The 15,219-nt window shown below is 46.0% G+C and overlaps 1 protein-coding gene across 1 annotated transcript in view; it reads right to left on the reverse strand.

Annotated features, from left to right (window-relative positions):
* The window catches only part of LOC121273312 (tensin-2-like), a 242,753-nt gene extending 228,100 nt beyond the window's left edge, over positions 1 to 14,653 (reverse strand). Inside the window, exon 1 of the mRNA XM_041180441.1 lies at positions 14,101 to 14,653. Coding sequence (XP_041036375.1) covers positions 14,101 to 14,196 — 96 coding nt within the window. The 5' untranslated portion in view covers positions 14,197 to 14,653. The remainder of the gene's footprint in view (positions 1 to 14,100) is intronic.
* Between the last annotated feature and the right edge of the window lie 566 nt (positions 14,654 to 15,219).

Genomic DNA, 15,219 nt, shown 5'->3' on the forward strand with positions numbered 1-15,219 from the left:
ATTGGCAGATTCAATCCAGGCTTTCAAAGGGAGTTGGATAATTACCTGAAGAGAAAACATTTGCAGGGCTACAGGGGAAAAGGCGGGAAAGTGGGACTAGGTGAGTTGCTCTTACAGAGACACAGCACAGACATGGGACAAATGGCCTCCTTCTGTGCTGTAGCCATTCTATGATGCTATCATTCTCTCTTATGCCAGGGCTCAAAGGGATTTCAATCACGTGGTTGTAAATTTATCTTTCGTCAACCCTGTAACCAGACAGTCATACTTTGGTAGGAATTCTCAGCAAAGGCTTGGTTCAAGTGAAATTAACCCAAACTTGTTTTTCTCCCCGGCACTGGTGACAATTACCTTCAGAGATTGGTATGCTTGTGTCACAAAATTGGCACAGTGCACAAAAAAAAAAGCAGGGTATCTGTGCCAAATACCGATTGTGGCTTGTAATAATGTTAACTTTTCATCACTGCTCCTTCTGTGTATTTGGCAAAAGCCACCAGTGCCTCCAATGGTGTGGAAGCCAAACTGCTAATCATCACCATTCCCATCACGACACTTTGTATAGACGCGTAGTCTTGCCTCATACACAAGAGAAAGTTGAAAGTTCAGGTCTCCAGTGATTGGGTTTCCATGGGCAGGATTTTTCATCCCGCAGGCGAGCGCGTGCCCAGCCGGAACGGGAGTAAAATCCTGTGCAATATTTCGCTTGGCGGGCACACGCAGGTGCCGGTGCAGCACCCGCCATTAATTAAGTGGCCACTTAAGGCCCTTAACAGTCCAATTGACTGTGATTTTTCCTTCCCCGTGCAATTTTCTGCTCGTTGCACAGGCAAAACAGGCAGGCAGCCAGCTGACATTTCCACAAACCTCATCCAAGGGAAGGATAAAGAGGGTCAGCAGCATTGCCAGTGTGAGAGTGAGGAGTTTTGGAGATAGGTTGCTGCCAGTGACTGACTGGTATATGGCAGCTTCATCTCTGTTCGGGGCTTCATTCTTAGCATTTCCAGGACTCATGCCAGGCCCCTGGAGGATTCAGACCGTGTGGACCCTTCCAGGTATCAGATAGCCTTCCCTTACCCTGGGAATGGGGATTGTGGCCTCCACTGGAGGCACCTCCTCTGAGGAGGAAGAGAGGGCCAGAAGGGGGAGGAGGCCAGGTGTCCCAATGCAGCTTCCAGGGGAGGGACCTGTGGGAGGAGACGCGCAGGCACAAGGGGCGCAGGGCAGCAGGAAGTCCAAGGCAGAAGGGGTCGCAGAAGACGCCACTATCCTGCTGCTGGGGTTTACAGGTGGCGAAGCAGCTACCTCAATATGTCTGAGGTTCAATGCCAAAGGAGGCTCTGCCTCTCAAGGGACAGCGTGACCTCCATTTGCCAGATGATTGGGCCTGAGATCAGCTCTGACTGTGTGGGTGGACACTCCATGCCACTGGCTCTGAAGGTCACAGTGGCCCTCAACTTCTATGCCTCCAGCTCTTTCCAGGGGTCAGTGGGGAATCTGTGGTGGAGTCTCCCAATCAGCTGTCCACAGTTGTGTCAAGTTAGTGACAGAAGCTCTGTTCAGGTGGGTACTGACCTTTATTCTTTACCGTATGGACGAGACCAGGCTGAGGGAGCCAGAGGCTTTGCAGCGATTGCTGGATTTCCCCACGCCCAGGGTGCCATTGACTGTACACATGTAGCCCTCAAGGTGCCCGTGGGTCAGCCGGGTGCTTTCGTCAACAGGAAGGGATTCGATTCCATGAACATCCAGAAAGTGTGTGACCACAAGATGCAGATTCTGCAAGTCTGTGCAAGGTACCCTGGCAGCTCCCATGACGCGTACAGCCTGAGACACTCCCAGATGCCAAGGCTCTTCAATGCTCCAGCCCAACTGGATGGATGGCTGCTGGGTGACTAGGGTTATCAATTGAAGAGGTAGCTCATGACGCCTCTCCACCACGCAAGAACAGAGGCAGAGAAGTGTTACAATACGAGTCATGCCTCCACAAGGGCGATGATAGAGAGGATCCTAGGTCTTCTCAAGATGTGCTTCCGATGCCTGGACCGTTCAGAGGGAACATTACAATACCCCCCAGGGTGGGTGTCACTGATCGTGGTTGCATGCTGCGCTCTCCACAATCTGACACTGGCAAGGAGGGACCCACTGGAGGAAGAGGATCTTGACACAGCTCTACAGGTCACGGAAGATGAGTCCAGTAGTGAGTCTGAAGAGGAGCATGGTGAGGAGAACGCTGAAGGAGCAGAGGAAGACCTAGGTAACCTGCTGGGAGACAGGGACACCTTTATCCAACGGTCCTTCAGCTTGGCTACTAAAGATCAACTTCAAACGCATGCCAGGGCTGCCACCTCCATCCCGGATGTCTGAAATGACCCTTTCATTTGAACCCAAAGAACACTCAGTGCCTGTGCAATAAAGTTCAGAGTCACCTACGTCCAGCATTACATACTGGCGCTCCCTGCACCAATTAAATAAAAAGGTGAAGCATACATATAAACCAAACATAAATGAACAGAAAATCACCCGTAACCTGTCCCTCTTGTGCTCATGGTACCTTTAACTTACATTTGTGAGTGCTACGTCTTGGTTCCGCGCCCCCCCCCACCCCCAACTTTGCTGGCACTGGCATTGGAGGCAGCCTGCTGAATCTGGTTTCTTGTTGGTCTTGATGACCTTGGCGGTCGTCCTCTGGGCAGCGAAGCCTGTGCTAGCCTCTCCTGGGAGGGAGCAGCCAGTGCCACAGCTGGAATATCCCCAGTTGCCACAGCCTCATCAGATGCCACAGTCACTAGTGGAGGAGCGGAGGAGCTGCTGCCGTCATCCAGAGCACCCTCAGAGGAGCCAGCAGAGATGACAAGCAGTTCGTGCGCCAACGTGAAGTTGCTGTGGACCTCCCTGCATAACACTGATGGACGGGCACCTAGCTGGGATATTGGGTGCCTCATTCATCTCCCACGCGGACACTGAGGTCATTGCCTGTGTGATGATTGCAGGTCCGAGCGCAACCCCAGGAACCGCTGATTCTGTCCCTGGAGCTGCCTCTCCATGAGAGTCGCCACTCCCTCAATGGAGGAGGCAGTGCGCTCGTCCATGATGGTCAACGCCGTGCTCACGCTCCGCATGGACTCCTCCATAACAGATTCCATGGCACGCATACCCTCATGGATTTCCACCAGAGCCTCCCGCAAATCTCGTTGGACATCCAGTATCTGCCACCTAATAGACGACTCCAGAAGCTCATCAACAGCCTTCGAGTGAGCATCATCCTGGTCCCCAGCAGTCCTCCAACAGCCGGCGTGCTGGGCACTCTCTGCCTCCACCTGCACCTCATGCGATTGTGAAGTGCCCTCAGATACTAGCCACCACTCTAATGCCCACCGAGGTGCTGACATCTGTGCTGGTGCCTGCTTCATAGAATGGGTGTGACACGGGTGAAAATGACGCCAGGTGGTCCTCCGGTGTCAGGGGTGGCTCTTCAGGGTCTAGAGATCGGACGCCTGCTGGTGAACCTAAAAGGGAGAAGAAGGACATGTTGTGAGTTAAAGTCATCACACTGTCACTACGCATGCCAGGCACCCTGGTGAGACAGTGGAGATCTGCATCACGGTGCCATCATCTTTCAATGATCAATGAGGAGTCCAGGTTCAAGGTTCATGTCAATGAAGAGACTACATGAGAATGGTCACACAAGCCGAAATGCTCAGCTCTGTGCACTGCACTCTTACCGTTGTCTGGCACCCCCACCTCTCCACACCCAGTTGCATGTGAGGCATACCAGCTCTCGAGCTTCAGGGCGTCTTACTCATACCTTGGAGGATTATGAGGCCAGCGGGGCCGCCATCGGTCTGTGACCTTTCTATATTGTTGTGGGCTGTCTTCTCCCGAAAGGACAGAGGAGCATTGATTGGCCCACTCTCTACCTGAAGCACCATTGCAGCCTGGCCAACCCCAGTTGAGGAGCACCTGGCAGGGCACATCCGAGTCATAGCCATCGAGCCACAAGACAATCGGTCCAAGCAGCCAGGGCTCACCCCCTTGGCCAGCTCCGGCATGATTGACAGTTTGTACTCAGACTCTAGCACCCGAGGTCCACAGGGGGACGGCCACACCTTAACATTTCTGCACACTGACCCATGCCAACACGGTACTCACCCTACCTGAGTGCAGTAGGTCATTGCAGCGCTTCCGGCACTGCACCCAGGAGCACCGTGCACGTTACAAATGCTGACCAACACTGCCACCTCCTCCCATGCACTCTTGGTGAGGTGCGATAGCCTCCTCCTCCCATCCCTGGGTACAAGGGTGTCCCTCCTGACAGCCACCTCCTCCAGGAGGATGGCAAGGCACTCATCAGAGAAGTGGGGCAGGGGGGAGGGCCGAGTGCCCACCCGACCTGCCCTCCCACCTGCCGTGTCCAGCTGCACTCGGGTCCATAGTGCCGGCTCAGGGAACGTCCTCCGTGACAGCCTTCCAGGGGCTGCCTGGGCTGCTTTTAAACTGGCCACCGCCCCCGCTTGGCCCTATCTGGCCAGTGCGGAGCTGTGTTTCACGCTGGGCTTCTCTTAACTGGCCCGCCAGTGTGAAATTGCAGTCAGGGTTCGATCGTGGGCAGCGGTGCGTCTCACGGCTGCTCCCGGGCCCGTCCGCTGCGTCTGCCCGACGAAGGGAAAATCCTGCCCCATGTCTGTGGGTTAATAGTAGGCATTGTCATTTGGAACACAGGACTGCAGGTCCATTTTGAGACGTTGAGGTGGAATGGTGTCTGACCACACTGGGAGATTCAAGTTATTGCTGCTGCCATAGCACGCCTTTGCTGTGGTCTTTGAAAGCACAAAGCTGAGAGGGTGGAGGAGAAAGTGTTAAAAAAAAGTCGTCCTCTCCGCCTTAAGAGGGGATATTTGAATTGGCTCCTGTTCAAATACACTTGCAAAGACTTGCCAATGTCAGGTCTCACAGCCAGGAATGATCTATTTGGCTGATGAACTCGATGGGACCATCTCCAGCCACCTATCATTGAGAGAAGCAGATTCCAGCTTTTGACCCTGGGTCCTGGTAACAATTAAAAAGGTTAATCCTGAGCAATATTTCAAGTTAAAGCATGATCACAACAACAACTTATATTTATACAGCACCTTTTAACATAATAAAACGTCCACAGCAGCTTGACAAGAGCAGTTAGCAAACAAAATTAGACCCTAGGCCACATAAGGGGGTATTAGGTCAGATGACCAAATGCTCAGTCAGAGGGTCGGTTTTAAGGAGCGTCTTAAAAGAGGAGAGAGAGTCATGAGGTTTAGGGAATTCTGGAGCTTAGGGTCCCAAGCGGCTGAAGACACGGCCGCCAATGGTGGAGCAATTAAAATTAGGAATGCTCAAGAGGCCAGGATTAGAGGAACGCAGAGATCTTGGAGGGTTGTGGGGCTGGAGGAAATTACAGAGATAGGGACGGGTGAGGCCATGGAGGGATTTGAAAACAAGGATGAGAACTTTAAAATCGAGGCATTGCTTGACAGGGAACCAATGTAGGTCAGCGAGCACGGGGTGAGTGGTTTAGTGCAAATTAAGAGACAGACAGCAGTACAAGGCCTCAGATTCCCTGCAGCAACAGCAGACAAGATCAGATAAATTTCATGAAATCCTGACGAGTCAGTTAGCTGGGCAAACTGAGGTTTCAAGGCATTAAGTGAAGTTGGACCTTCATTTCACTCTGCATTCTTTTCCATATCTTTGTTATATTAGCAAATTCAATTCGCAATAGGGGGTGTTCTTTAAATGTAACCAATACAGACAAATAAGAAGGCATCCTGCGGCTCCAATAACAACGAGGGCTAATCTCTCTCTCCAATTTATTGCTATAGGCCTGCCAGACCTCAAACTCTACTGGGAACCATGAGCAATTACCTCACATAAATAAAACCCAATTTTCATCTCGAAAATCTACATTGTCTGTTCAGCACATGTTGAAAACTCAAAAGAGATGTGACCTTTACCCTGTCTGACAGGCACTGGTGACAAACTGTTTTAATTCTTTCCAGGCTGCTAAATGTTTGAAGGCATATTTACACTTCCATTGTTACAGAAAGTTAGATTGTTCAAGACAAACTTCATTACCAAACAAAGCCACAGAAATCAATTATATTTTACAGCACAACTAGAAACAAAGATTGTGAGGGAATTACATGATTCAGTTATACCTGAGTCGTGATTTTTTTTCCCTGTTAGCATTTGTCAGAATACTTTTTTTGTATATTTTGTTCTTTTCGCTTTTTATAGACCAGATCAGAGAGAGGGTTAGACAGAGTTCTGAATTTCTTAAATGTGGTCGGAAAAGCCACAGGATTAATGCCACTTCATCTGGAGTGGCAATTGTTCCAGTCCAAGAACCCATCAGCAGCTACAGTCAAAGCTCATTCTCACTAAGTGAGAAGGGGAGGCATAGAATGACACTTTTGGCTCACCAAGTAGCCAAAAAAAACCTTTATCTTCATGGTATGGTGTTTGTCAGAACCAACAGGCAGACACCAATGGCTCCACATCAGCAGAGCTGCAGAAGGTTTTCCTCCATGCCAATACTTTGCATGCTTTAAGCACCACTGGCAAGTGTATGAGCTAAAGTGTACTGGGTTGGCCGCCAAATCCCACTGACTTGATCATTGACACACACTGGGCAAAATTCCCCATCTGTTCCAGACAATGGCAGTGCCTTATTCCACATAACCTGTGCTGCTGTTAGCTAGTCCCATTAGGGGGTGTAAAAGCCTCAGAGCAGCTTTGTACCAGCCTCATTAGTGACAGAAGCTCCTTGACCAAATATTACGTGCTTTAGAGCTAAAGGGTTATTTTAATGCTTATCGAAGTGGGGGATGCTACAGTGCTGCAAAATGGAACAATTTTCCAATTCAGGCCCCCATTTTGTCAGGTGTGCTGCCCACAAAGTTACAAAGTATTTATAACACAGAAACAGGCCATTCAGCCCAACTGGTCCACAGTGGTGTTTCTACTCCACTTCAGCTTCCTCCCACTCCTTTTCACCTCACCCCCATCAACTTATCCTTCTATTCCTTTCTCCCTCATGTGCTTATCTCGCTTCCCTGTAAATGCACCTCTACACTATTCGCCTCAACTACTCCTTGTAGTGAGTTCACATTCTAACCACTCTCTGGTAAAGACGTTTCTTCTGACTTCCCAGATTAGATCAATTCACAACTATTTTATATTGATGGCCCACCGTTCTGGTCTCACCCACAAGTGGAAACATCTCCTGTACATCTACCTACCCTTAATAATCTTGAAGACCTTGGCCTTCTAGAGAAAAGAACCTTAGCCTGTTCAGTCTTCCCTGATAGTTATACCCTCTCTGTTCAGATATTATGCTGGCCAGGACCATAAAGAATACTCTGCTCTTCTTCTTTAAAAAAAGGATTATGGAATCCTTTATATACAACTGAGCCAGCAGACACGGCCTTATCTGAAACATAGCATTAACAAGAGTACAGCACCTCCCTCAGTCCTGGACTGAAGCATCAACTTAGATTATGCACTCAACCCCTGGATATTTTATCTAAATACTTCAATGTTAAAAAAAAATTAAGACTCAGTTTGATTGCTAATATCAGTTAAAGTTTAGCAAAATCATTAACCTCTAAAGTTCGGGTCCTATAGGCCATTCTGATGATGCCACCTAAAATGGCTGTGCAAAGTGAAGAGTTAAAGTAGGTTGGTCAACAGACAGCCATCAGTTCAGCTGACAGCTGTTTGACCTGTGGAGTGCTACATCCTGCTTCCAGTGAACTGGGGAAACAGCTAAACTTGGAACATGAATTGTAGCTTCTCCCTTGGACAGACAGCCCGACAAATATTATTCAGAGTTTCAAAACAGTCGGTGTCCCTCCCCACTATGCAAAAGAAAATGTAAATTATCAGAGGACATTTCATCCTGTCTGCTGCTTTGAGACAGTGAGTAAGAGCTGCCAAGGTTTTATTGTCTCTGATGCTAAGTGGTGATGTTTTAAGTCCTTGAAATCTTTTGAATATTAATTTTATCTCTGTCCAAAATGTTTCAGTTTCACGCAGGATTTTATATCTGGCTTTATTTCAGCAGACAAGTGTACATAATTCTAGTCAACAATTAAAACCCTTAAGCTGACAGACATTCCTTTATGGAAACATTTTTATGAACACCCAGAGTTTAGTTAAATATTGATTTTATTGAACACTTGTGGTGCATATGTGACTCATTAGAAAGGAGAGTGCTAGCCCTTTGACAGGATGTAGGGTCACACATGTTTAGATCTATATTACCCTGAACTCCACTCTTCTCGAAAGTGGAGCTGACTTTCCGCAGGTTTTTATAAAGAAAACTAGTCTGGCTCCTGCACTGAAGAGGTGGAAACATGCTGTGATGAAAAAAAAGAAAGCTTAATTTGGAAGCGTTTTATTTTACAACAAAGAAATTTAAAGGGGCACTGCCTTTCTTGAAAAAGAATGCTCGTCAAACCATTTTTTCTTTTGCTGCAATACCATCAAAGAACTGAGGAAAGACTGAACACTGATATGATCAGGGTTATCATGACACATGCTTGTAAGCAAGCAGGTTATTGTGATCTGGAACACACTGCCTGAAAAGACGAGTGGATGCAGATTTAATAGCAATTTCTCAAAAGGGAATTGAATAACCCAGGCTATGGGAAAAGGGCAGGAGAGTGGGATTAATCAGACAACTTGACCAAAGAGCCAACACAGGCATGATGGGCTGAATGGCCCCCTTCTGTGCTGTATCGTTCTGTGATTCTATGAAATAAAAAATAGTTTGCCAGCCACTTATTTCCAAATTCTTTTTTGTGTGAATTTTCTCTGGCAAGGAATGTGAGAGCTGGAACTCTTTCCATATCAGGCACTCGTTGCCAGCATCAAGCACTCTCACGTGAGTGAGATGTAGAGTGAAGCTACCTCTACTCCAAGAATAAGCCTCACAACTGCAGATGAATGTCACCTGTTGCACCAGTGTTCCACTTTTCCATTTCCCACACCAGCCATTTTGTGGTCTCTCTGAGCAACTGCCTTACAACCAGCAATCAAAGATTTTCACCTTTTCAGACTCGGGCTAAAATCAAACTCAGGTCCTGGTCTGGATTAAGCTGACTGTTTTCAGCTGGGCCAATGAATGGTGAGGTATAAACTGGGTTCAGCATACCCAAATTAGGGAAAGGAGTGGGACAGTGGTATGAATAGGTTTGGTTCCTGCCTCTGATTCCTGTCCAGTGTAGACACTGGGAAAAGCCAGGATTGGACCAAGCGTTAAGGCCCCACAAACTTACTGACAACCATCAGACTAACATAAGAACCACATTTGGGTGACTAATACTGAAAGAAGTTATTAGCCTGGGAAGCCTGAGCCTACATTCCTATTTAAATAATTAAATTGAATATAAAATTATAGGGACTGTGCTCACAAATCTACAGAACTGGTTGCCCACCACTATTAAAATAAAGGGAAAGGTAAAAGCGACATTTAATTACAAGGATTTCAGCCAGTCTGCAGGACCCAGGTTCAATCGCAGGGCTATGATGTAGTATGTGCACATCTCCTTTGCATTGTGTTGTGTTTTATTGCCCTTTATGTCACAACAGTACTTGACTTTGACACAAGATCCATGCTGACATTCCAATTCAGTACTGAGGGTGCTATCTTTCAGATGAGACCTTAAACCAAGGTTCCATCTGCCTGCTCAAGTAGATGCAAAAGATCCTATGGTACTATTTTAAAGAAGAGCAGAGGCACCCTCGCCAGTGTCCCGGCCAATACTTATCCCTCAATTGACATCACAAAAAAAATCATTATCACATTGCTCTCTGTGGGAGCTTGCTCTGTGCAAATTTGCCACATTCCCTATGTTACAACACTTCAAAAGCAATTCATTGACTGTAAAGGGCTTTGGGATGTGAAGGGCACTATATAAATGCAAGTCTTTCTTTCAGTCAATAATTACGAAGATTACATCATGAACCAAATATGAAATAAAATGGAGTGTCACAAAAGTATAATAATTCTTATTATATTATTCTGATTTATTGTAGAAGTAGGTTAATACTGGGGCTTGGATAGTGTGTGTGTGTGTGTGTGTGTGTGCATCTTAATTGAATTGGAGACCGCTGGTCTGGAGGCTTTGACTCAAAAGAAGTTAGGTTTGAAATGCTAAATACATAAACATGGCTGAAGTTTTAGAATGTAAGGTGAGGAGAATTTGCATTTTTAGATAAATCAGTGTAGTTTGAATTTCAAAGAGATGGTAGGATGTTACACCTAGCCAGAGAAGCTAGGCCAAGCAGTGTGTTTATTTTTCCCAAACGTTACTGATAATATTAGCACCATGTAATGATTTATATTATGAGAAAAGTAAAGTTCCAAAGGCAGATGGGGACAATGGAATTTACATTAAAAGGGAGAAACATGTATAAAGGGAAATGGGGCTGTGTAGCAGGGAAGGCATTGTAAGATCTACCAGAAGTGTGAAAAGCCTCCAATATTTGTGCATTAAGCCTGCTGTCTACAGAAACTGAAGCTGGGAAAAGCCACTTTGAATCCTATTGCCCAGGGTATTGTGTTGATTTGCCTGGATCTGTTTAATCTATTACCGTTGCCTTAACAGGGGTGTAACTGGAAGCCAGATTAATTATGGGTTTTAGGAGTTATTATAGTAGTAATTCGTAGGCCTATGTATGTGCTTGAAATCTTTTCTTTTGTTAATAAATATTTAATTTAATTTTCTAAAAAAATCTCTGAAGTCTTGGCGGACTTATTGCTTCTGAATTCAGGGCACACATCTCGAAATAAATACAAATTGCAAAACTATTGTGATAGTGGGATTGAGTTTCCCCAGTGGATTTGATCCACCTGGCACACATCATCTCCCATGTCATAACATGGAGCAAAGGTCACAGGATATGTTGTCATGAAAGGTGCTATATAAATGCAAGTCTTTCTTGCAGTATATACAGTATGCTTCTGTGACACTTGAAAGCTCACAGTATATAGATTAACAGCCGTTCTCCCGCATGTATTTCAACCCATTGCTTTATCACCAAGTTACACTTGAACGCAAGAAAAGTCTGAATTTCAAAAATCACTGCATGGCATTAAAATTCACCGAGTGTTTCAGGCTGCATTCTGACTGGGGTGGTCTGTTTGCTGAGCTGCATATGAATCCCAATGCCTGCAAAAGGTCTGCCAGAAGCTGCACAAACCCCTTTGCACCGTCATTTGGGAACGGCATTGCTTCCCATTTCAGATGCAGCCCAGTATGGGTAGTGAGAACAGTTTTGAATAAACTATTTCTGGGAATAAAATTGAAATCACATGGGCAAGTGACAACAAATACACACACTGATCCTGTATGAAGTTAAATTGCTGCCTATGCTTTATATTGTTATATAATATTTGTGGCTGTGTACACTTCCTATTTACTTTTTTCATTATAACTTTCTATATTTAAATGGAAACTGGCATGTGAACCTCCCACGCTGTAATGACACCCTCCAACCAGTTGAGGTGCTGCAGTACCACCGCTAGACGAAGGGTTTTATTACAATGTAACAAATTTGTACAGGATGTCTCCATCACAAATGTGGACTTAAGAGGCTTAGAATGGAAATACAAAAATGAGGAGAGATTGCATGACTTTAAAATGGACATTGAATTACTTCTGCAGCCTTGCTCTGATTATCCTCCACCCTCAAATCCCGCTTCATCTGAGGTCTACATTCAGCTATTTAGCATTGGCACTCTCTGCCACGGGAGATGGGCTTGAATACTTACATTGGTGAAACAATGCCTCAATTTTAAAATTCTAATGCTTATTTTCAAATTCCTCCATTGCCTCGCCTCCCCATCTCTGTAATCTCCTCCAGCCCCACAACCCTCCAATCTGTGCCCCTCCAATTCTGGCCTGTTGAGCATCTCCGATTTTAATTGCTTCAGCTGCCTGGACCCCAAGCTCTGGAACTCCCTCCCGAAACCTCCCCATCTCTCTCTCTCTCTCCTCCTTTAAGATGCTCTATAAAACCTTTGCTCTTTGACCGAGCATCTGGTCAATTGTCCTAATCTCTTTATGTGGCTTGGTGCCTTGTTTTATTTGATAGCTTTCCTGTGACACGCCTTGGGATGTTTTACTATGTTAAAAGGTGAAATACAAGCTGTTGCTGTTCAATACATTTAAAAGTTTTGACGCATACCTATCCTCGCTTCAGGAGTCACATTTCACCATCACAGCAGCCAAAGTTTGGTGTCACGTTTAAAAAAAGTATTAAAAGTTTAAGAAAAAAGAGAGCAAATCATTTCCTGTTCATACGGAGGAGCTATAAACAGAAAATGCTGGAAATACTCAGATCAGACAGATCTGTGGAGAAACAGAGTTGACCCTTCATTCTTTCACCAGTTCTGATGGAAGGCCATCAACCTGTTTCTCTCTCCCCCCAAGATGCTGCCAGTCCTATTGAGTATTTCCAGCATTTTCTGTTTTTATTTCAGATTTCCAGCATTTGCAGTGTTTTGCTTTGCGGGTAGATGCTGGTGATTTACAGGCAGCTGTCCATCTAGAGGAAGGTGGTTAAACAATTAGCTTCTGCTTGACCTCAGGATGTGTCCGTTCGCAGCAATTACACCTTGTGGCCAAAGAGGCGCAGGCACACACACTCTTCCACCTTGTCACATTGAATGGCATCAGGCTCCTGTTTTCATAAACCTGAGCCTCCTCTGGTTTGCCACATGCAACGAGATCTGCCGGCATCAGTTCTAAAACCTATAAAGCTCTGCGACCCAATACTTAATCAGACCCCGATACCGGGAACAAGGGGCAATGTCTCCTCTCCGTGGGGGCACAGCTAAAGGAGGCATCGTCCCCACCTCCTGGGGTAACAGCAGCACCTAGCCAGCCAGCAATGTGGTCTCCTGCCCATAAATGCGCAGCGGTCAGCAAAGCAGCTTCCTAAAGACTTTCAGTGGGGAAACTGCGATGTCAATAACAGAGGCACAAATCGCATCCTTCAAACATTTGTGTAAGCTTGTATCTGTTCGGCTGAACGTCCAATGCTCTGGTGTTAGGTTCAATTACCCCATGTATCGTCCATGGGGTCACTCGCTCGCCGGCCTGTGTATAGAGAGGGCATCGAGGCAGCAGCGCTGCGACTTGGCACGACTGGATAGTGTGGGTACAAAACGTGAATCAAGCAGGAATCCCTGAAGATTGTCACATTGTGCAACTTGCACCGCTACCTAACAAAGCAGCACATTAGTACGCAGAACACTTTGAATATATTAAGTATGTGGCCTTTTCCTTGACATCGGAGGCAGTGCATTCCAGGAAGATTTGAGGAGCTCAGTGACTGTAGCCAGAAAAACATTCTCTGCATAATCAGATCTCATACTGCAAGGACCTGCACACAAATTGTTACTTTTTTATTCAACAGGCTTCAGGAGTCCCTGAATAAGTCCCCTAAATAACCAGCACAAAGCAAAACACAACTTTTCCTCTTTTTTTTGGCATAGCGTTTCCTTGGGTTAGTTTTGCCTCATACTTGACACAAACTGAACTGTATCATGCTGGCGCTTGCATGCGACATTAACTGCATTAAAAACTCTGCTTCGCGCCCTCGTCACCCCAAAAAGTTGCCAGATATTTTGACGAGGGCAGCGGCCCTTTAAAATTCTCCATCAACTTCCAAAAAGCAGCAAGTTGGCTTCATCCCTTCTTCCTGTCACTTTCAGTCCCTATATTTTTAATATTTGGCTCCTCAAGGTTACAAAGTCTCGTAAATAAAACATTAACAACTCGTGTTACCAGAAAACAATTACAGTTACTTGACCTTTGCCCTCCCTGCCTGGCCATATATTAAAAAGCACAAGGTTCTCAGCAGTAGTTTTGATTGAAAACAAATCTGGCAAGATAACAAAAAAAAAATCTATTTATTCAACATGATGTATGACTTGTTGTTTCACTCTACAGAAGGCTGAAGCAATGCAGGACAAAGTCACAATGTAACAGTTTCAAACACAACAGCTAACGCACTCTTCAAAAAACGACACACACACGGGATAGTATGAAATACCTTTGTGAGCCTCATTTTTTCTTTCCTCCTCGCAGATTCATCTGAGGGCCCACACAGCTCCTTCCCGCAGCAATCGAGACTTAGAGCACAGCCCATACAGCTCTCTCTGATCGTGGCTCTGCTCGGACTCCCAGGGAGATGTTTTTTTTCCCCTCTCTTCTCTGGAGAACTGAGCAGAGTTTACTTCTGGCACTAGCACCGCCTCTGCATTCACCGGCAGCCCCGGTCACATAAGAACATACTTCGCCGTGCCAGATGTGGCTGAGCGGGGGCTGCTGTTCCCTTCCCCACAAACAGGTGTCAACAACGCTCCCTCTTAGCCGACTGGGATATATGGAGCCTCAGCCCTCAGCTACACTGACTGGGGCTCGGAATTTCATAACACAACCATCAATCAAAAGGGGTTTTCAAAGAACAAAGGATGACGACATGCTGAGAGCATTTAAATTCAATAGTGAGATTTTTTTTCTCTCTCTTTCCAGTTTCTTCTGTTAGAGGAGACTTTATCCTGCAAACAATTATTTAAACTAGAGAAGTACAGCCAGCTCTAACTGATCCAGACCGTACTCTCTCTTTAGATCTGGAACGTATTCAGGCTGTAGAGAGAGAGTAGCAAAGTCTACCTCAATTGATACTCTGCCGTGACCTACCGTACCTGACTTGCTCCTGATGTGAAACGAACCAGCCTCAGAGCTGCTTATGGTTTCTCCACCATAATGCACATGGCATAGACTTGGGTGCTGCAGTTTGGGAAGGATGTCAAGGCCTTGGAAAGGGTGCAGAGGAGATTTACAGAATAGTGCCAGGGATAAAAGACTTCAGTTTCATGTTTGTTCTCCTTAGGACTGAGAAGGTTAAGGGGAGATTTTAATTGACGTGTTCAAAATCATGAGGGGTTTTGATAGAGTAAATAAGGAGAAATGGTTTCCATTGACAGAAGGGTCAGTAATCAGAGGGACACAGATTTAAGGTAATTGGCAAAAGAACCAGAGGCAGCATGAGGAAACTTTTTTTTTAACACAGCGGGTTGTTATGATGTAGAAAACACTCCTTCAAAGGGCGGTGGAAGCAAATTCAATCGTAACTTTCAACAGGGAACTGAATGCTTTTGCAGGGCTA

Source organism: Carcharodon carcharias, chromosome X (genome assembly GCF_017639515.1).
Source record: "Carcharodon carcharias isolate sCarCar2 chromosome X, sCarCar2.pri, whole genome shotgun sequence".
In the NCBI taxonomy this organism is placed as follows: Eukaryota; Metazoa; Chordata; class Chondrichthyes; order Lamniformes; family Lamnidae; genus Carcharodon; species Carcharodon carcharias.